This window comes from Pleurodeles waltl, chromosome 6 (genome assembly GCF_031143425.1).
Source record: "Pleurodeles waltl isolate 20211129_DDA chromosome 6, aPleWal1.hap1.20221129, whole genome shotgun sequence".
NCBI classification, from domain to species: Eukaryota; Metazoa; Chordata; class Amphibia; order Caudata; family Salamandridae; genus Pleurodeles; species Pleurodeles waltl.
In genome coordinates, this window is record NC_090445.1 from 762,670,759 (window position 1) to 762,692,581 (window position 21,823).

Sequence of the window (21,823 nt, forward strand, 5' to 3'; positions counted from 1 at the left end):
AAGCCAGCTGCTCAATGTTGCTCTTGACTATTCTCTGCCCAGAAGAAAGCTTACTTTTGAGACATGGGCCCATTGTGCACATCCGGCTCACCTGGCTCCTGTACTTCGTTCACTGATTCACAGACGCAAAGGCAAACAAGCATTGGCAAAACCAATATGTCGCGCCTATACAGGAGCTATTGACTTTGGGGATGGGTTTTGGCATGTTGTACACCAGTTTGGTTGCTATTCAGCATGACTACAAGTTGGTGGGGTGGAGTGTCAGAGTGTCGCAGAGTGGACTTGTTGGTGCAGAGTGCTGTCGAGTGGAGTAGAGTGAGTAAAGTTGAGTAAAGGGGAGAAGAGTTCAGTGGCAGAGGCTGCAGTGTCAGCGTGGAGTGGCATACAGTAGAGTGGGGTAAAATGGAGTGGATCGAGGAAATTAAAGTTCAGTGGTCCTGTGCCGGAGATAGCAGTGTCAAGGTGGAGTGGCATGGAGTGGAGCTGAATAGGGTGGAGCGGGTTGGAGTAGATTGAGGTAGTGGGGTGGACTGGATTGGTGTAGAGTGGGGTGGACTGGATGGGGTGAATTGGATTAGAGTGGGGTGGACTGAAATGCGATGAGGTAGATTGGACTGGGGTGGGCTGGAGTGGGGTGGATTAGATTGGACTGGGGACGGTGGATTGGGGTGGATTAGATTGGAATGGGGAAGGTGGATTTGACTGTAGTGATAGGACTTGGGTGGGGTGGACTGGATTGGGGTGGACTGGATTAAAGTTGGTTGGTTTGGAGTGAGTTGGACTAGAGTGGGGTGGGCTGGGTGGACTGAACTGCAGTGAGATAGACTGGATTGGAGTAGGCTGATTGGTTTTGAGTGGGGTGGATTGCAGTGGGGTGGGAGGATTGGAGTAGGGTGGGGAATTCGAGTGGGATGGACTGGATTGAGTGGGGTGGACTGAAGTAGAGTGTGGTGGATTGGATTGTGGTGGATTAGAGTGGGGAGGACTGGAGTGGGTTGAAATGGAATGAGTGGGATGGAATCGACTGGCATGTGGGAGGTGGATTGCAGTGGGATGATTGGAACAGAGTTAGGAGCATTGGATTGAGTGGGCTGGATTGGAGTCTATTGGATTGGGTGGACTGGATTGAGGTGGGGTGGGGTCAGGTGCATTTGACAGAGTGGGGTGGGGTGGATTGAGGTGGGATGAGGGATTGAAGTGGGGTGGGGTGGATTGTAGTGGATTAGATTAGAGTGAATGGATTAGATTAAGGTGGAGTGGATTGGATTAGAGTGTGATGGATTGCATGAGAGCAGGGTGCATTGTATTTGAGTGGGGTGGATTTAACTGGGCTGGGTTGACTGGATTTGAGTGGGGTGGATTATGGTGGACTGGACAGGGGTGGATTGGATTGGAATGAGGTGGATTAAGGTGGGATGGAGTGAGGTGGAATAAGGTGGGATGGAGTGGGGTGGATTTGTGTGGGAAGGGTTAAGGTGGACTGGATTGGACTGGAGTGGGATAAATGAAAGTGGATTGGATGGACTGGAGTGGGATATGGTGGGTGGATGGAGTGGGTGGAGTGGGGTGGGTCAGTGGAGTGGGGTGGGCGGATTGGACTGGAGTGAGGTGAATTGGGATGAGGTGGGGTGGAATGGATTTGAATGGGTGGATTGGGTTGGTGAGGTGAAATGTTTTGGATTTGAGTGGGGCAGATTGGAGTGGGGTGAATTGTTTTGGATGGGAGCGGGGCAGACTGTTTTGGATTGGAGTGGGGCTGGTGTTTTGGATAAAAGCAGTGCAAATAGGAGTGGGGTCGTTTTTTTGGATTATAGAGGGGCAGATTGTTTTGGATTGAAGTGGGGCAGATTGGAGAAGGCAGATTAGAGTGGGACAGGTTGTTTTGGATTGGAGTGGGACAGGTTGTTTTGGATTGGAGTGTGGCAGCTTGCTTTAGCTTGGAGAGGGGAAGATTGATTTAGATTGGAGTGGAGCAGATTGATTTAGATTGGAGTGGGGCAGACTGGAGTAGGGCATATTGTTTTGGGTTTGAGTGGAGCAGATTGTTCTCGACTGGAATGGGGCAGATTGGTGTGGTGAAGATTTTTTGGGACTGGAGTGGGCAGACTGGAGTGCGCAGATTGTTTTGGATTGAAGTTGGGCAGACTGAAGTGGGCAGATTGTGTTGAATTGGAGTGGGGCAGATTGGTTTGGATTGGAATGTAGCAGATTGGAGTGGGGTGGTTTGATTTGGGAGAATTGGAATTGTGTGAGTGGTTTGGATTGGTCTGGGGTGGACTTGATAGAGTGGGGTGGACTGATGTGAGGTGAGGTGGATTGGCGTTGACTGGAAAGGGGTGTACTGCTTAGTGTGTTAAAACATAGCTTCACATAACAAAAAAATAATTTTTAGATAAAGATAAATGTCATCATTTGAGACCAGTGTCAACAAGCAAAAAAAAAAACATGAGTGCAAACTGAGAAAAGAAGACTTGGCAAAATAAAAGAAAGTTAACTGTAGAAAATAAAACTTTGCAATTTTGTTTGTCCTGCTGGGCACGTTTTTGCCATGCACACGCCTTCTGTTTGCAGGGCAGCAGACGTTAAAAAGAACAAAATAGTACCTAAGTCACATCAGGAGCAGGAGACGGGCACTGACTAAGTTTAATCAATCAGGTCTTGCTCCCTGCTCCACAGAGAGTAATGGAAATTATGCCAAGACTTTAATGACGAATTATGAGGCTATGAAGAAGAGTGCCAGGCAAGCCAACAAATGGTAAGCAACCCGCAGGCTCCAAGCCCCTCCCCCCTTTTTGTTTTTTTAACATAAATGTCTCTCTAGCGAGACATATGCGCTAGCGCATGCCCTCGCAGACTCCACCCTATAAAGGCCACTGGGAATCCTGCTACCTCCTACAACACCTAAAGGCTCCTAATCAGTCCTCAGCTTCGCTCTGGTTTCTTGCAGTGAGTGAATTTAGGCTTTTTTTAATTCATGTGTTATACATTTCTCCTTATCATAGTTAACATTGGGGATTGAAATATTTCCCGGCGGTAAAAGAAACCCGCATCAAACCTATTTTTTTCAAGAGCTTTGGGGACAGTTAACACTTCAAACATGGTCATGATCCTCGTTGTACATTTCTCAAGGGGCTCCGGCCACTTCAAACCCGGGTAGGTATTTACGCTGAAAGCACTGGTAGTGATTCTGAGACCGTACATGGCTATCAAACATCGACCACGCTCCCATCCAACATTATCTTCCTGTCTGAATAACACCAGTCAAACCCCATAGGTCTGAAATGTTGGAGATTTCACTGTCACTATAGTGGTCACGATTACAATTGCCTGCAGTAACATTTGCGTGTCAAACATATAAAAGCAGGGTACGTGGTCCGCACTACAGGGTCATTCTTTGAATTTAAAAAGGATACATGGCACTTAGTTACAAACAGTGCAAAACTATGAAGCAAACCTAAATATAATTAATTCGTAAGCATGTCCAACAGAGATAGGCTGCGCAGCAAGCCAAGAGAATCACGTGGTTTCTGCAAAGAACAGAGCCTCACAGTTCAGACTGCACAGCTCATGGCACACGTTAACCCAACCTGCTAGAAACTAGCACGCAATGCAAGCTATCAAATACACTTCCATTATAAGATCGCCCAGAACATACAAGCCTGTCTCCTAGGAGCTATGCTTTTATAGGATAGCACTTCAGCTCAGGTGCTTGGGTACAAATGAACAGTCCTAAAGAAGTTGGTTCATCGATGGCACTAACGCTCCCTTAAACACCCCAGCCCCACCCTTGGCCATCAGCCTTGGTAACTCATCCGATTACATTAACAGATGCTTTCCGTAGAACAGTGGCTCGTTGTCCAACACACTCATCCAAGATTCAAGAGAATACCAAAAACCCTGCTCTTTAGCCACAGGGTATTAACTTATCTAAAACCATCGCCTTTCTCAAGCAGCCTCGATCTGACAGAGCTCCCTGAAGCATCTCTAGTGACCCATGGCGCTACAAAATGGGAAGAAACACCACTGTCAATAGGGAAGTAAACGTCTTTTTAAAGAAAGTAACGTTTCAACACACTTTTGAAATCGCAGAATCATGCAAGGCGCGAAGTCCGTGATTTCACGTTGTCATAAGCTTCAACGTTATTACAGCGGAGCCAGAAGGTGCTTGAAGCTGAAGAGAAACCCAAAGAATACAGTTTCTTTTACTGCCAATTTAATCGCGCTTCGTGTTATTCCCAATACTCCCTTTTTAAAACAGCACAATGGCATTAGGGAAATCGTTGAATAACTTGTAGCGTTGAGGGACCAAGAGACAATCCTGTGGTACATCCGAAGAAGAGCAGTGTGTTCGGTTCCCGTACAGGAGACCAGAGATGGAGAGGGGCGAAGCTTGGTCAGTAAGATTAGGGGGGAGGGGGAAAGTGGGGTGAGCTTCAGATTTCCCAACAGTCACGCTGGCACATGATGCTAAAATACACTGAACAACAAGCAAAGCACACGAGAGGGGCTAAAGGAGCAGTGGAAAGGGAGAGGCATGTGGATTGATAGGGGCACTATGTAAGGGAAAACAATATTTTGTAAAAGAACCAATATTTTTAAGGACTTCAAAAGCAAAGAGGGAGTGTGTGCGCGCACAAGTTTTCACCGGCGAGCGCAAAGCGCTCCATCCCGGGTTGTAATCTCTCTTTGGGCTTCAAACCACACCCATGTCACGTCAGTGTCTTTCACTGGTTCGTGAGGTTGTCTTTTAAAATCTGCCTGCTTTCATTAGTGAAAGGCATGCATGTCATGCCTCTTCTGGTGTTAAGCCCTCCTCGAGCGCAGTGACCAAGTACTGAAAACATATGCGGCTCCATGTTTTCCATCCGGTTTCTGGACTACTTTTTTCACAGCGCAATCTCACTGGGCAGAGGTCGAGCGCTTTGCATGACATCGAACCTGTTATGTAGATAATTGCGCTTTTGCCGGTTACGTAGATAATTGCACTTTTGCAGGTTACAGGGATAATTGCACTTTTGGTGATAGGTTTCACTACGAGTGAACTTTTATTTCCCTTTGTGCGTCTGCTTTGCATTGATGGCAACCGTCAGCTCGCTTATGTGAAACTTTTAATTTTCAGTTTATATGGCAAGAAAAGTCCAGTTAGTTATGTGAAACTGTTTTATTTTCATTTTCAATTTATGTGGCAAGAAAAGTCCGGTTAGGAGTTTACAATGCTAATTGCTCTAGCTCAAGCAAACGCAAGACCGGTAACATTGCAAATGCTTGTTCTTTGTATGCATGTAAAAATTCCTGGTGTAATCGGACAGATATCGCGCCATACGCAACTGAAAGCACCTGTACCCAACTTATTACCAGAAAACACATTTATTAGGGGGGTGTAACACCCTAAACTCCCTCCCCCCCCCTTGAAGCTACGCCCCTAGAGATGGAGCCAAAACATCAGAGCAGATTCTAGAGGTCTGCATGGGGCTGCACTGGGGACAATGGCAATCACTGTGTTGGGAGTGCTTTGATTCAGTTTGGCTGAGGATGGGATGGCATCAGTGCTCACCAGGGTTTTGCTGTGGCATGGTTAAGGAAGTGAGACTTAGAATTTCTGTTCTTCCCGAATACCTCTGTGGCTGCACTCCAGTCCTGGGGGCCTGTTCATTTTAGTGGCTACATAAGTGGCTTCTATTGGGCAGATGGGTCTCTAGGTATCTCATCGGATTCTGGGGTAGCAGAGTAAGATATGCAATGGCATATCCAACATGTCTAGAGTTGGGTGCCAGTCTTTTGGCTTGGTCTATTCTTATAAAGGGTTGTCATGTTTTTTGCAAAACTTAATTGTTTGGGAAGATATCAGCCTCTAGCAAATACAAAAAAAAAACACATGAGCTAAAAACAAAAACATTTTTGTGACCTCTAAAAGCACACATATTCTTAAAGGAACTATTTTGTGGCTGTGCTCCATGATAAAGGGCAGAATGCAGTCACTCCAGTGAGGCCAGTCAATGACTCAAGTGGGCTGACCCACCGCCATATGCAGTACGCTGTAGTGGGCGACTGCATGAAAATAAACCAGCCCAGGCAAAAAAAGATTAAACCAGCTCTCCTCCTCCTCCCATGCACTATTGCTCTCTTTTCATCCATCCATCTTTTCACTACCCTTCTCTACTCTATTTTTTGGATATCTTCCTCTCTACTTTCCCCAGCTTACCTTTCTTTTTTCCCTCCCTCTTGAAGTCTCCTCGTGCATACTGCAGTTAACCTTGGGGAGCTGGGTAAAGTCCCAGATACAACAGGAGCAGCCTGAGGTTTTTAAAATAGACCTTCAATGGCTCTAGCCCACAGGCACAAACCTTTGTGGAATAAAAGGCCTGTTTCACCCTGGGTGGACAAAAAAGGTAAATAACACAATAACATACCAATGCAGGGGTGTGCAATTTATTAAAATATCTACTTGTCCAGGGGACAGGTTGCTTCTCAAATCTACTTGTCCTGTAAAAAGATCTACTTGTCCCTCTGGTGCCATGTAGTGTGGCAACAAATTATGGCAGCAATCTCATTATGTAAGAGCTCTGATAATAGCCTCTCTGATTATGCCAGGGCTACTACCATAGTAGGGCTTGAATACTTGCAGTTTCAATCCCTACTGTAGCAATTTCCTTATTTTGCCACCTTTCAGCAGATCTGCATACTGGGGCTGGAGGAAGCAGTAAGCAATAGTTCCAGGGCTGGAATGACTTTGAGTCTGCAAACCTACTAACCTGCATGTTTTAAAGATTTTCACCAGCTTCTTTCGAATATTTTCCCCATAATAAGAAAGGTTGGAAATGTATTCCTGACAATGGCAGAATTAGAACTTCTTCCAGGGTTGGGAAGAAAGTGGCTGGAGGGAAAATGAACTTGCAAATGCTCAATAGATTTTCACATGAGCAAATCTACACATGCATATTTACCCATGCTAAAATACAGTTCACAAATATTTTATTGGGGTACGATTTCCTGGTATACTTCTCTTGAAAGCCACTAATTCAAAGACATATACCATGGGTGTACTTTTGCGACTTTCTTTAAGAATTTGGGGCCACATGTAGGTAGGTTCAGATTTGCGACTCGCAATTTGCAAGTCGCAAATCCGAATGTAGGATGGTGTCCCTGACACCATCTGCGATTCGCAAGGGGGTCGCAAATGCCCACCTCATGAATAATCATGAGGTGGGTTGCAATTTGCGACCCCCTTGCGAATGGCGGCCCTCACAGGGATGGTGGCCTGCTGGAGACAGCAGACCACCATGTCTGTGACTGCTTTTCAATAAAGCATTTTTTTTTTTTTTAAATGCAGCTCATTTTCCTTAAAGGAAAACGAGATGCATTACAAAAACGAAAAATGAAATGTTTTCGTTTCATTTTTTCAGAGCAGGCAGTGGTCCGCAGGACCACTGCCTGCTCTGAAAAAATCTTTACAGTGACATTCACAACGGGGAAGGGGTCCCATTGGGACCCCTTCCCTTTTGCGAATGGGTTAGCACCCATTTGAAATGGGTGCAAACTGCGATTGGTTTGCGCCCGCGGTCACAAAACAATCCTACATTGCACTGCGAGTCGCAATTAGGAAGGGAACACCCGTTCCTAATTGCGAGTCGCAAACCCGTTTTGCGATTCAGTAACCAGGTTACCGAATCGCAAAACTGGGTTTGTGCATCGCGATGTGCTTTTTGCACATCGCAAACAGCGAAATTCGCTGTTTGCGACATGCAAAAAGCTACCTACATGTGGGTCGTGGTTTTCTGAACTGGAACCAACGTCAGTAGTGAAGTGTGACCTTAAAACATTTATTTACAGCACTCACCCTAATAATGAAGGCTTTCAAATAATGAACCATAAATACAAGTTCGAACAGCATTATCTTTTGGAAACACATTACCTCAACTGCAGAGAGTTCCACTCTCTGTAAACTGGCAGCCAAAGGGTTTGTGCTGCAGAGGGTTGGGCCTACTTGTCCCAAGGACAATGTAAACATGAAAACTTGTTGCCCTTGACCCCAAACAAGATGTCCTAGGAATTCCACATCCCTGCAATGGCTAAAGAGGGTGGGTGAAAGCCCCTGTAAATAAGTATATTAAACATATATTCTTAGCAAAACCAAAAGGTCTTTGCAACGCCAAACCTAAGAAGCACACCTAAGAAGCACGCTTCAGTTCCCTTTACTCACACTAGTAAGATAACCAGAACAGCTTGCAATTTTCAAGTGGCTTTTTCTCACCAATATCTGCCCAAAATCCTCTCTGTGCATGACATCCTCACTTCCTTTTTACACCTGTTCACGATCTTGACTTGGTTTTACCCTGTCCCGTTGCTCTGCTTTACACTCCGTTCATCTCCTCTTATAAAGTGCCACCTTAGACCAGTTTTATGAAAAAGTCAGTGAGCACAGTGTCAAAATACAGAAACCAAAGAACGCAAATGTGCGACATGGAATTAAGAGACAAAGTGAGTGGCTGTGCAAAATGCAGCAAATAAAGTTTAAATCCGGAATTTCACAGCAAGAACGTCTCTATGACCTGGAAGCATGGCACTGCCGATATACCTACTGTGGTCAATAATAATAATGACAGCATAAAAGCTTTTATTGATAATGTGTTAATTCTGTAAATAACGGGTTGTCATCGCCTGCTTTGGAGTCTGGAGAGTAATGAAGCCAATTTGTGATGCTGCATAGCATGCAATGCCCTGTGTGTACTTGGGCTGGTGGGTGGTGGAATCTGTGCTTGAGTGGGAAATAAGAGAGCCAGTCGGAGTGGGGGGGCTAGGAAGCAAGCCCCTTGTGGGATGTGAGTAGATCTATCTTTAACAAAGCTCATTTTATAATAAAGCCTGTCTGCTCAAGGTCATTACGGTACATTGGCATTGAAGTGCTAATCATGCGTGACCTCACAAGACCAGGGAATTTTCAGAGTGACCACAGATCTATCATCCCTTTTGATGAACTGCTCCGGCAAGAGAAGCATGTTCGTGACAACAAGAACTCTGAAGGACGATGCCTGCACTGATGCAATATTGATACCGTACCAATTCCTCCACGTCCTTACTGTTAGGAGGTTGTGACATAATTGCTGTTAGTTATTGTTAGAAATTGGGTCTCCAGTTGGTAGTGGTTTGCACCCTGTCCAAGGGAGAGGAAGGGTGATGCTGAGATTTAGGACGTCTCATAGGCTACAATATCTGTGATATCCCCGATACTCTCTATGAAATATGTGGCTAGTTGGTCTCACATTCCTTGCGAGAGATGAGTAGAAGTTTCAAACGATATGTTTTCGAGTTCCTTTACTACTTTAAATATTTATTTTGGTTATTAGTAGCAGCATATCACACACACAAAAGATGAAGGTAGGAATACTTGCAAAGATGTACCCAAAAGCAATCACTCTAGGGAGCATTACTTGTCAACATCTTTCACCCTAAGAGCAACTCTAAACACAGGTCTTCCTTACAAGAGTCAGTACTGACCTTGCTCCTCCTGAGAACAGCCCATCCCCAACTGCTAGGCAAGCTGTTCTTGCAGGAAACACAAGCAATCCCAGACCAGTTTCAGCCTTATTTGGCCTAGTCAGTAGGAATGGCTTAGATCCTATGACACAGCGAGCAATGGGCAGTAGATTAAGCAAAGACTTTAATGGTTAACGTGGAGGTAGAAAAGGAGGGTGTGTCATTGGGTGTTTAGAAAGACAGAGCTTTTGGCTAATCTTCCACTTTGTCGTCTTCGTTTGTTCCTACCTGCAAGCTGTTTTAATTTCCATTACATACTCTCCTAGACAGCCGGCAGACCATGCGTGTGTCCACACTGTCCCCAGCTACATTGGAATGTTGTTTTTCAGCGAAGTAAAGTTAATATTGCCTTATTAATGTGACTCTTTTTAACTGTCCTCTAGTGGGCGTTAGTTGACTTAGGAGCATCCACTTTGGATTCTGTCATTTAACTCAGTTTCTTATGTCTTGGTCTACAGTGCTCTTTATCTACGAAGGTGCGACATAAGGGCTATTCATTTCCTGCACATCGCTTCTTTAAAAGCATCACATACTCATCACAGAGAGACAGACCTCTGTGCCACCATTAAGGAAGACGTATTCGTATTTCTGTTACCTTAGTTTATCTGTAAGGAGGGCTGAGTATAGTTTATTTGAGGGAGCTCTAAGGTGCCTCAACCCCACATTCAACTCTATTTGGGTAAGAGCATGATCAGACATTGGCATGAAGAGTATATTGGCTGTTCCGGGAAGGGTACCAAGGCATCGCTGAACAGTATATAATCAATACATTGCAAGCAATAGGTATATTCTCTACTGTCAATATGGAGCTCACGCCATATGTCCCTCAAGTCCATCTAATGCAGTGTTTTAAAGAATGCACTCTAATTGACCCCTCTGCTGCTTGGGGGACGTGTCTCACCAACTGAGTAAAATCCCCAGCAAGTGATGTCTCCTAAGCAAGTTATGCAAGTGGCCCCACAAAGCACTGAAGAGATGCATCTTGGACTGTACTTGGGGCATATGTGGCGGCAATCGTTAACAGCTGTTCCGACAGAAAGCCTCTCAGCAACTTTGAACCCATAAGTCCTAGAGCCTTACTTTTGGCTTGACAGCAAAAACCAACAGAGGTTTACTGAAATGCACATAACAAAAGTAAAATAGCTTTGGAAAGAACTGCTACACATCCAATGGTTACAGTATTGGAATGCCGTTAATTGTTTCAGTATAAAATGGGTAAAAAATTGTGCTACTAAGATGCCTCCTGCTACCTAAGAAATGTGTCCAGGCCAGTAACCACAATGGCCATAGCCAAACACAGGGTAAACAAAAATGGCAAAACAGTATGCAATCGCATTATGGGCCAAGAAAATCCACAGTTAAACAGTTTGAAACGTATCTCTATATGGTGCAAAGAAACACAAGAAAAGAGCAAATTCTCGATGCAGCCAACACGTTTTCATCCCACTAGACTTTCTCAAGGCTGCAAAAGTATATATTGAAAGCCGCAATTACAATACTGAGCGCACGATTAGTATGTTATAAGACCAATCATAAAAAGAAGGGACATGAGAAATGTCTCATGGACCACATTCAGAACTCCAAAACAAAGACTGTGCTCAACAATGAACTAACCATCCTACAGAAATCTTGGATACCCTTATCCTAAAGTCACAGTGCAGTTAATAATCAAATATCAAACCAGGCTAGTGCTGGTGAAAAAAATGGAAACTGCATCCTGTGCCCTCTTCCCGTGGTGAGACACCCATTTCATAATTTATTGAGAATACCTTTGAAATCTAACATCAAGTCTGTGACTATGTTCTGTATTATCTTGGTAGCAGAAATGTAAAATGTCAGTCTGTTCTACTTACCCAGGCTTAACAGCAAGTAACAGCATAAGGCACCCGACCCCAATGGACAGTAAGGGAATGATTACACTACCCAGACCATAAAGCCCTCTGCATATTTGTGAACTATACACAAGGGAACCAGGATACTCCCTATTGCGCACTTTTCATGGTACAGGAATGATACCTCAAATTCGAAGGTGTTGTGGAGGAAAGAGTTTTTGCAAAACCGGTCCTCTCATCTATGCCATTAAAGCGGTTTTGTACTAGAAGTAGTGGGGGTCATAAACAAGGGGAAGACGTGGTGAGGCATGTATTCGTTGCCCAGGAGTAAGTTGGAGGAACCTAATAAGCTTTCTATATAATACCACCGTTGGCGCTACACTACTTGGAGTACTCCATTTAAAAAACACAGCATCCCGTTATACCAGTGTTTCAGCACAAACATGTGCCAACCATGGTGCCACATGCAATTTCGAGTATCCCGTCTCCCGAGCACATTGAATAATTTCGTGTCCCAATTAACTCTCAATATTGTCTCACCAGCAGCCAGTTTGGGAATTCTCGCGATCCTTCCGGTTATTTCAGCGCTCAGCACCGAGTAGTCCTGCTCGTAACCCTCAAAGTCTGAAGACATGTTTGCACTTCTGCAGCCAACACCAGTAGCACTGACAGCTCGAGCCGCTTCCGATAACACACACACTCCACTTCCGGGCCCAGCTCCTCCCCTTCGAGTGGACATAGACAGAGGAAAAGAACACATTGACTGAAGAACAGGGAGCTACGCCACCCGCACGCTACTAACGTAGCCATATTGGACGATAGCACAATGACCAAATTCAGGCAACAATTTTGACGTAACAGTCCTTTAAAAAGCGGAAGTGTGTGTTTTTTCCGTTACAACTGAAAAATAAATTGCTTTTTGAAACGCATGAAATACTTATGTTTATATCGGAAACTATTATTGAACGTATTTTGCAGTAACTGATTTACATCATAAAATATATCAAAGCAATTGCTTTAAAAAAAAATCATTTTAATTATTGATATTTCTCTCTACGCTACATTTCCAGGCAATGTCATTATAACAAACCTACAACAGTACGGGGTCTCGATTTCCATAGTTATTCCAGGCGAGCATACGCTGACACCTGCGTCTGTAGTCCTTCTTTCACGTTCATAGTCTAACCATAGCAACCGAAGCTGCACCCCCCACAACAACCATGAATTGCCGGATAGGACGTCAAACCATTCATCCAATATCAATGCGAAGTTGTCCCTTTCGGCGTCCACGGTATCTATTCACAAATATTACATTTTCCCTCCCTCTGCACACTACGGAGCCGAAAACGCGCGGATAAATCGATGTAAAACAAACTGTTGTTTTTATTGACAGTAAGTCAGAATGGAATACGAACAGAAAATGATGCACCATGCTTAGGTCTGACTGGACAGCACCTACGTCTCTTTCCCTTAAGTGATGAACGAAAAAACTTTAAGAATACCACCGAGAGAGGGGCTAGATTCTACCCACATGTTGGTTCTGAGTAGGGGATTTGATTGGGCCTAGGTTGTGTGCTTCTATTGCACATCTTGGTTTCCATCAAAGCTTAACTCAGTACAACATGACTAAGTTGCTTATGGTGGCATCCCAATGACGATGGTGATAGTCTTGATCTGTTTCTTCTGAAATGTTCTGAAAAAGGCAGGTCTCCACATATTTATTTTGAAAAGCAAAAGTTAACCGCAAGCCAAATACGGGTGAATTGTTATCACTCTGTATGAAAGCCTGCAGAGACGGGTTTTGTTACATGAAATGTCACAGATTTTTGTAGTAGGCAAATGTTTTGGTGTTGGCTACCCCCTGTAGCAAACCATGGAGATAGGCATGCTCTGTAAGAATCCTTATTAGGCCCTCTTAGGAGTTTTGTGCATAGCCAGTTGTAATTTTGTACGTTTTTGTAATTTTATGATCTGCCTGATTGGCTTGTGGGAAAGCTTACGCTCAAAAGAGTAGGCCATAGTTAGCTATGGTGTCAAGCATTAGATCTAATTACTGCACTGGGAAAAGTTATGTCAGATGCTAGGGATCTGATCTGCTTTTTTTTAAAGTTCTGACAAAGGCTAAGTAGGACTACTACCATATTTATTGTGAAATGCATTTGTCAATGCCAGTAGGCCTTTAACAGTGGGTTCTTATCACCTTGTGTTGTAGTTTTATGTTATGTTGATTTGTAAAGAGCTCTAATCACCCGTAAGGATATCCAAACACTTGTCCAGGTGAGAAGGTGTGTTGTCCCAGCAGCATTATTTGAAGAGCCATACTTAAGCTTTGTGCAAAACTTCAGTAGTGAGGAGGAGGCTCTGACGTCTTGTACGAGGTAGGTCCATGTTTTAAACAGCCCTGCCAAGTTCCACACATCAGGGGTTAGACTAATGCATTTGAATTCTGGCGTCCGTATCACCACACTAAATTGCATTTGTCACACATATTAGAGCTCCTGGAAGTACCAACAAGGAATTGCCTGTTATAGTCACAAAAAGTTGTTTTCTGCCCAGCTCTACAATTATGAGCTCACTGACTCACTTGGGCTGAGAGTCGTGCGTTGTTAGGGTCTAAGAAGTGCCAAAATTGTTACACAAAATGGCTTCCACAGCGTTTAACTGTCACTTAGCCCTAACAAGCAAATATGCACCAGTGCGTGCCTGGCATCTTTCTGAGCCATGTGTGCATCTGGCATCAGAAAACACAAACAAAACCCAGAATCCAGCCTCAGCCTCACACAGATCCAACAAATTCAGTTGTTTTCCTGCACAACACAATGTCTGCAATTAATCTGTGTGTCCAGGGTGTATGTTGGGTATGGGCTTGGAGTTAAAAGTGGTGTGCTGCTCTCCAGGAACCCAGTAGCCTCAGAATGCAGCACTGCAGGCAGCAGCTTTTACAGTGCTGAACCGGCCTGGTCTGGTGAATAGGCCTCCACCTGCTATCACCAACATGAGGCAGCTCCCCCTCTAACCTTCCCTCTCTCCCTCAGGCTGCTTGATGAGCAATATCCCTGGGTCAGACTTTCTGACTGCTCTACTGAGGCGAGTGCATTACTTTGATAGATAAAACACCAACAGCAGCATGATGGGCAAAGAAGCGAGGCTCAAGGCTGGCTTCAGAAGTCTCTGATGATCCTCTGAGTGGCAACAGCAGCACTGGCCCTGCTCGACTTGAACTTCCCCAGCTTGCCTGTTCTACCGAGTCTCAAATGAAGAGAGCAAAGCATACAGTAATGTGCAGTCCAGTCCAGTCAGGCTAACAGATTGGAGGACTAAGATTTGGCACAGACAGATCAGTCAAATCAGCACACCTGTGGAACTATAGCTTAGTAACAGTATGGAGACTCACGAGAGTCTACCGAGTCTCAAATGAAGAGAGCAAAGCATACAGTAATGTGCAGTTCAGTCCAGTCCAGTCAGGCTAACTGATTGGAGGACTAAGATTTGGCACAGACAGATCAGTCAAATTAGCTCACCTGTGGAACTATAGCTTAGTGACAGCATGGAGACTCACAGGACCAGATTATGATCTCGGGCCAGGCGGACTCAGGAGTCTCATGCAAATGCCTTGGTGGGTAGAACCATGATGTCCTTGACTCAAGCTTGCATGATCTAGTGAGTCTCAGAGAAGAGTCGAAAATGAATTCTAATGCAACACTGCTAGCTGGAGGACTCCCTAAATAGTCAGTGACCTTCTAATTCAGGGGTTTAGCAGCAGTTTCAAGACTTTTTAAGAACCTCTCATTGCTCAGAAGGGGGTGCTTTCCAATATTTATCTGTTTATATGATCGGTTTTCCTTGCAAGAATGAGTCACTCAAAGTGTCATATATTTTTTAATAGCATGTCACTCATCATAAACTGAAACAATGGAAATGTCTCACATAATCAATCTAAAAACTTGGCAGCTGTATTTAGGTGCAGTGTAGGAGAACACTTAAGCTATTGCCCTGCTTTTTAGAAGGGGGGCGTTATGAATGGGGAAGCTCCCTGAGGTGAGATGTAAGTGTGGCAGGGACAGTTGAGTATGAGTTTTGCAGTGGCATTCTGAATGGTCTGAAATCTGTACAGGAGTTCCTTGGAATTTCCAGCATACAGTACATTGACTTAGTTTAATCTGCTCGTGAAAAGTGCTGGCATGACCGTTCAGCTGATGTTTTGTGAAAGCCACTTGAAAATATTTTGCAGATTTGCAGGATGGGGAAGCAGGCACAGCTCACTGATTTTACTTGTGCTGTCATGTTGAGCTTGTCATCCAGGATGATCCCCAGAGTCCTAGCATGGTCGGTGGGAGTAGATGCTGGTCCTAGGTCTGTCATCCACCAGGTGGTGTCCCACAGGGAGTTCCTGTTCCCGTGGACCAGTACTTCTGTTTTGTCAGAGCAGACTTTAAAGCAGTTGGTTCTCATACATTCTGTTACCAAGGTTATGCAGTTGGTGAAGTTGGTTCGGGTGTCTTATCTGTCAGGGAGAGGATGAGGTGGTGCAGGGGTAAGGAATTTAATAAAATATCTACTTGTCCATGGGGCAGGTTGCTTTTAAATCTACTTGTCCCTTTGGTGCCATGTAGTGCGGCGACAAATTATGGCAGCAATCTTATTATGTAAGAGCTCTGATAATAGCCTCTATGATTATGTCAGGGCTACTGCTGTAGTAGGGCTTGAATATTTGCAATTTCAATCCCTACTATATCAAATTCCTTTTTGCTGTCTTTCTGCAGATCTACATACTGGGGCTGGAGGAAACAGTAAGCAATAGTTCCAGGGTTGGAATGCCTTTGAGTTTGTAAACCTACCATCTTGCATGTTTTAAGGATTTTCACCAGCTCTTATCTAATCTTTTTCCATAATGAGAAAGGTTGGAAATTTACTCTTGACAATGGCAGAAGTAGAAGTTCTTTCAGGGTTGGGAAAAAAGTGGTTGGAGGGAAAGTGAACTTGTAAACGCTCAATAGATTTTCACATGAGCAAACCACACATGCATATTTGCTTATACTAAAATACAGTTCACATATATTTTCTAGGAGTTTTGATTTCACGAAAGCCACAAATTCAAAGACATATGCCACGGGTGCGCTTTGTGACTTTCTTTAAGGAATGGGTCCATAATTAGGTCTAGTGTTAACAAAGACATTTTGTTCTTATTAAACGTCTATTTCTCTCTCTCTCTATTGTCTGGCTTTACTGTGAGTGTTCACATTCTGCTCTTCCACAAGGAGCCTATTGGCACACAAAGTAGTTTTGTTCAGTGCCAGGAACTACTGTGGCTATCAGAGGCATAACGAAACTGGAGCCCCCCCCCCTTGCAAAGAACATGAACCCCCCCCCACCTCCAGCCTCACTCAGGGCAGGTGCTTGCTGAGGGGGCTTGTGGGGCCTTCGTTACGTCACTGGTGGCAATGTGTGCTTTTTGAGACCAAAACCCTTTTTTCTTATTGCCAGTGTTTGTCCTGGCAGCTCCCACAACAATAAAGTGATACAAAAGCCATGTAAAAAAAAGACACACATTGACGAAACCAAAAGACTCACAAAAAAATGTCTGATAGGTTGGCTTTGCCAGTGCTTGTTTATTTTCATGCTTCCCATAATCTTGTTGAAAATAGTGGCACTGATTGTTCCATTAGGAATATTTTTTCCAAATACTAGCATGCATCAACATGTTTCACTAAATGACACTTCAAAGAAATAGCACCTAAAATTTCATAGTAGCGAATTTTCTTTTTCCTTCTTGCATTTTTTTTGGAACATTTTATTTTGAAATCAAATAATCATCACTCTTGCTTACAAAGTTCTGCAAAATTTTGCATCTAATCAGAGAGCATTCTGGGAGCCTTATACTTAAACTCATATTGTTGAACTTTTCAAACGTGTGTGTGTGTATATATATATATATATTTTTTTTTTACTAGAATCACTGTCAGTATTTCAGCGTGACCTTAAAACGTTTATTTACAACGCTCACCCTAATAATGAAGGCTTTTTATTAATGAACCATAAATACAAGTTTAAACAGCATTAACTTATGGACACACATATTATCTCACCTGCAGACAGTTCCCCTCTCTGCAAGCTGGCAGCCAAAGGGTTTGTGCTGCAGGGAGTTGGGCTTACTTGTCCCAAGGACAAAATAAACATGAAAACTTGTTGCCCTTGACCCAAAACAGTATGTCCCGGGCATCAGGTGGAGAAGTCTTAAGATATGATGATGTTCACGAGCAGGACATTTATATGTTGAACATGATAGGGATGATCCCCGTGGGACTCCGCCTCCGATGTGAAAGGTAGCATTCTCTTTGGATTCTTCCTGTGAGGAAGGAGCAGATCCATTTGAATGTTGGTCTTGGATGCCAAACTGATAGAGTCTTCTGATGGAAGACTGTGCCAAATGCCGCAGAGAGGTCGAGCAGGATGTGGGCAGCTGTTACTCCATGTTCTAGGGTGGTCCTGATGTTGTGGCTGTGATGAGTGCCACTTCTGTGCTGTAATTTGTTTCTGAAACCTGATTATGTGTTGTAACTATAATGCCCTAGAGACAGAGAGTCATCTGATAAACTTGGGTGTTAGTAGTACAATGGCACATAGGGGGTTATTCTAACTTTGGAGGAGGTGTTAATCCGTCCCAAAAGTGACGGAAAAGTGACGGATTTACCACCAATCGTATTACGAGTCCATTATATCCTATGGAACTCGTAATACGGCTGGTGGTATATCCGTCACTTTACCGTCACTTTTGGGACGGATTAACACTCCTCCAAAGTTAGAATAACACCCATAGTTCTGTGCAATTGCTAGAGGAGGCTGTATTGCCTATGGGAAAGCTTAAAAAGGGGAAGCAGCAGGCACTTTTGGCTCAGACCTAGAGGGACATTTGCTATCGGTGAAAGTCTCACCCTGAGGGAAAAGTGAGACTATCACTTCAGTGGCTGAAGGCTAGTATTTTTTTTAAAGATGTTTTAATCTCCCAGTTTACAGCTTCACTCTCAACACTCTAGAACTGGGATTCCTAGTTGTTGACTACTTTGCATCACTCCTAAGCTCCTTTCATCAAAAAGTGCTTTACACCAATATTAACAGTCTCTCTAATCCAGTACATTTCTAGATACATTCCAGATTGACAAACATTTTACTTTCTTTAAATCTTGGCTTGTCATTAGGAATTTAGGGAAGGCCCAAATGAGTATGTACACATACAGGTTTGGACTAGGACCCCATATCACTTGGGCACAAAAAAGTAGCATGCATTTGGGAATCACAACATTTCACGCAACACTGCTTGTGGAAAACTTTTGTGGGGGTTGAATGCTGAAATATGGTGACTGACCAAAGGGGATGCACATCACTATCAGTTGGTACACAGCATGGCAGGGTGTATAGAGTATGAGTGAGATAAAGGAGGCTAATGGGTTCATTAGCTCCTGGCAGCGTGGGGGCCACGGGGGTCTGCATAATTTGGCACAGTTACCAATCTGCCAAACCTGTGTAGAACTGTTTGCCTTCCGAGGGCAGAGCATCACCTGGCTCTGCTGTTGGATTTGCTTGATCAAACAGCTCCGCCCGCTGCAGTGTTGCTGGATCACAGTGACAGACATCCTACTTTAGTTTGGGCAGGCTTCCACCATTAATGTTTCCTGCCCAGGACCCAGCATGAATTGAAGAAATTACCATGACACATGGGAAAAAAATCCCACCACATCGGGGACATTTTCTTTTGCTTTTTAGAAATAACCTCCAGCTTTAGTGGATTTTTTCTGAAAAGCAAAGCTAACGCTGAGCAGGCTGCACCTACATAGCAGCCAACTTGTTATTTAGCTCTGAAGAAACTGCATCCTCCACATCAAGGATGCACTTTCATGAGAGAGATCCCCATCAGGCAGGAAGGGATCTCTCAGTAGGGCGGGTATGGTGGCACTTTCAATTTACACAGCACTTCACAAGTAAACATATCTCAGCAGCTTTGAAAACCACCACTCTTATGCACCTGGTCCAGCTATCCAACCAACACCTCACTAGGCCAATGCATCGACATCACCATATACCCACCCTTCTTCATATGCACCATTGCCTGCTCAATAGCTCTTGAACTTCAAAGTTTTAAAGAGGGTCTTTTCCTCTGACATGCAAGTGCTGGTCCTACTTGTACCCTTTACCGAAATGCTTTGGACAGAAGGGCTAATTGGCGGGATGAGTGCAGGAAAATGGGTCATTTGTGCATTCAAATTGTGCATTAAAATTCTGATCCAAACCAGCATTTTATTCCTGAATTTCACCTAAAATAGATTTTTATCCAGGTGGGATCTTTTAAACTATCCTTCTGGTGGATTCATCTTCCTGAGGATTTCTCACCCTATAAATATCCTCTAGGTGCCAGACTGGAAACCCTTTTCTTCAGCAGTATCTCACCATCACTGGGAGGTGGTACCATGTGACTTCAGACTCGGCCTATATAAGAGACCTTGTGCGCTGACATCCGTTCTTGTTTTCTACATCTCAGCGACCTGGGTTTGGATTTCTTCTTCAGTGTTTACCAAAATTCCTCCCAAATTATTTTGCAGTGATTAGGTCAAATGTCACCTCCTAATGTTCCTGGGTTCAAACCCTTTCAACAGTGTTGAAAAAAATGTCTATCAGATTCCCATGACATCTGTATGTGGTGTTTGGGCCATAATCCATCCTCCGGGTTACTTCTGCACCTCCATGCCACAGAAGGCCATCACGGAGTAGGAAGTCAAGCTATCTTTGACTCTTGAAGCCACTCTAAACAGTCCCTTTCACCTTGCAGAAAAGTCCCTTGGCAGTCCTGCCATAATGTTTCTCCGTAAGGAACACATGAAACTCTATTGGAAGGAGAAGTAATTTTCTTACTTGAGGAAACAGCTGTGCTCTCTTGGCCATTTGGAGACTCGGAGGGGCCTTTCCATTATTCTGGCATCTTCCTCATATTCTTCTGAACATATCCCTGCTCTGAGAAAACTCAAAATGGAGTTTTCAGCTCTCTCTGCTGACCCCTCCCTTGTCGTCATCATAATCATCATGTATCATCATCATCATCTTTATTGTTTGTAGCAAAATATGCCATTCCAATCAAACACGAAAAAATGTAAAGATTAAAAAAATTGAAAAAAGGTATCCCCATAATTGCTCAAATATTCATTAATGTATAGCCTTTTAAAACATTACTCTAAAAATAGACTTTATGCAATTAGAACAGTATTATTGTTCAAGACATCATTAATAGTCAGCAGACCTTATCTAACCTAATCTAATGTGCAAATTTTTTTTCTCAGATTATGCCATGCGGCCCAAAGGACTTTTGATACAAACATAAATATTATAGATATATTTGTTCTGTAGCGAAGTGCGAGTGAATTAGTGCAAGTTGAGGCCTCTAAAAATCTGCTCGCTGAGGAGAATCAGATTTACCAGGTCAAGCTATTTTTAGGGCCTACTGGACAATTCTGATGAGAAGCTTGAGCTGGCAAAGAAAGGGTATGCTGTTGATTCAGATTGTGAATGAGCAATAAAGATGCTTTCAAATCTTGTTTTTATTTGGTCGCATTTGCTGTGCGTTCAAAGACAGAGATCAAATGTCATTTTACGTCTTTTTTTAAACTTGCTGCATATTTTATCCTGGAGATTGATGTTTACTTTTCTTTCTCTTCATGCAAAGTTAGAGTATTTTATAAAGTGAACTGTCTGGCAAACCTTGTGAAACAAAAGGCTGAAGATGTCATTTTTTTCCTACACACAACACTTAAATAGCTTGTAAATGAACAATACAAAAATGTCAAAATATATCTGCAATTAGGGAAGCACATTTGTTTGTAATTCAGAAGTGTGGTGGAAACAGAGATTTTAATAGGATCAAAACAAAGATTTTTTTAGGATCAAAACAAATCGGAATACTTTACTTGGTGATGTAAAAATAATAAATATTTGCATAAACCCAATTTCCAAACATTATCCTTTGTACATCATATAGTTTTATCAGTAAACTGAGGGACATTTTGAGGACACTTCAATGGACAATATGCTGACTGTAAAGGACATTTTTAGGAAAGTGGAGTGTTATATGATGTGGAGGTTGTCCTCACCATGTAATACTCTCACAATAATCCAAAGATGGTCCTTGGATTCACACTAGTAAATCCTTGGCTCAGGCCTGGGAGCGTGGCAAAGAACAGCCAGGCTTTACTTAGAGAGTTAAGCATTTCAGAGCACTAACATGGACAATAAGTAATTGACAGGACTCAAATAAATCTCCAATTTATAAAAATAGATCTTATTTTATATAAATTTAGACACCAAAACAAACAGAATTGGATGAGTATAACCAGAGTTATAGATTTTAGAAGCAATATTGAGTCACACAAGAACTGGCATTTAAACATTGCATTGAAGTCTATGGGAGAAATGTC

General features: G+C 43.4%; 2 protein-coding genes across 11 annotated transcripts in view; one reads left to right on the forward strand and one right to left on the reverse strand.

The window, feature by feature from the left end:
• VTI1A (vesicle transport through interaction with t-SNAREs 1A) overlaps window positions 1-12,088 on the reverse strand; it is a 1,055,694-nt gene extending 1,043,606 nt beyond the window's left edge. For 3 of the 9 annotated variants that reach the window (XM_069239378.1, XM_069239385.1, XM_069239386.1), the window contains exon 1: window positions 11,907-12,086. In XM_069239378.1, coding sequence (XP_069095479.1) covers window positions 11,907-12,000 — 94 coding nt within the window. In that variant the 5' untranslated portion in view covers window positions 12,001-12,086. Of the gene's footprint in view, window positions 1-11,906 lie in introns of all 9 variants that reach the window. The other 6 variants (XM_069239380.1, XM_069239383.1, XM_069239387.1 and 3 more) reach the window with 5 other exon arrangements.
• A 489-nt stretch (window positions 12,089-12,577) lies between these two features.
• The window catches only part of ZDHHC6 (zinc finger DHHC-type palmitoyltransferase 6), a 175,535-nt gene continuing 166,289 nt past the window's right edge, over window positions 12,578-21,823 (forward strand). Inside the window, exon 1 of one of the 2 annotated variants that reach the window (XM_069239390.1) lies at window positions 12,578-12,657. The gene's annotated coding sequence lies outside the window, so the exon portion shown is untranslated. Of the gene's footprint in view, window positions 12,759-21,823 lie in introns of both variants that reach the window. The other variant, XM_069239389.1, reaches the window with a different exon arrangement.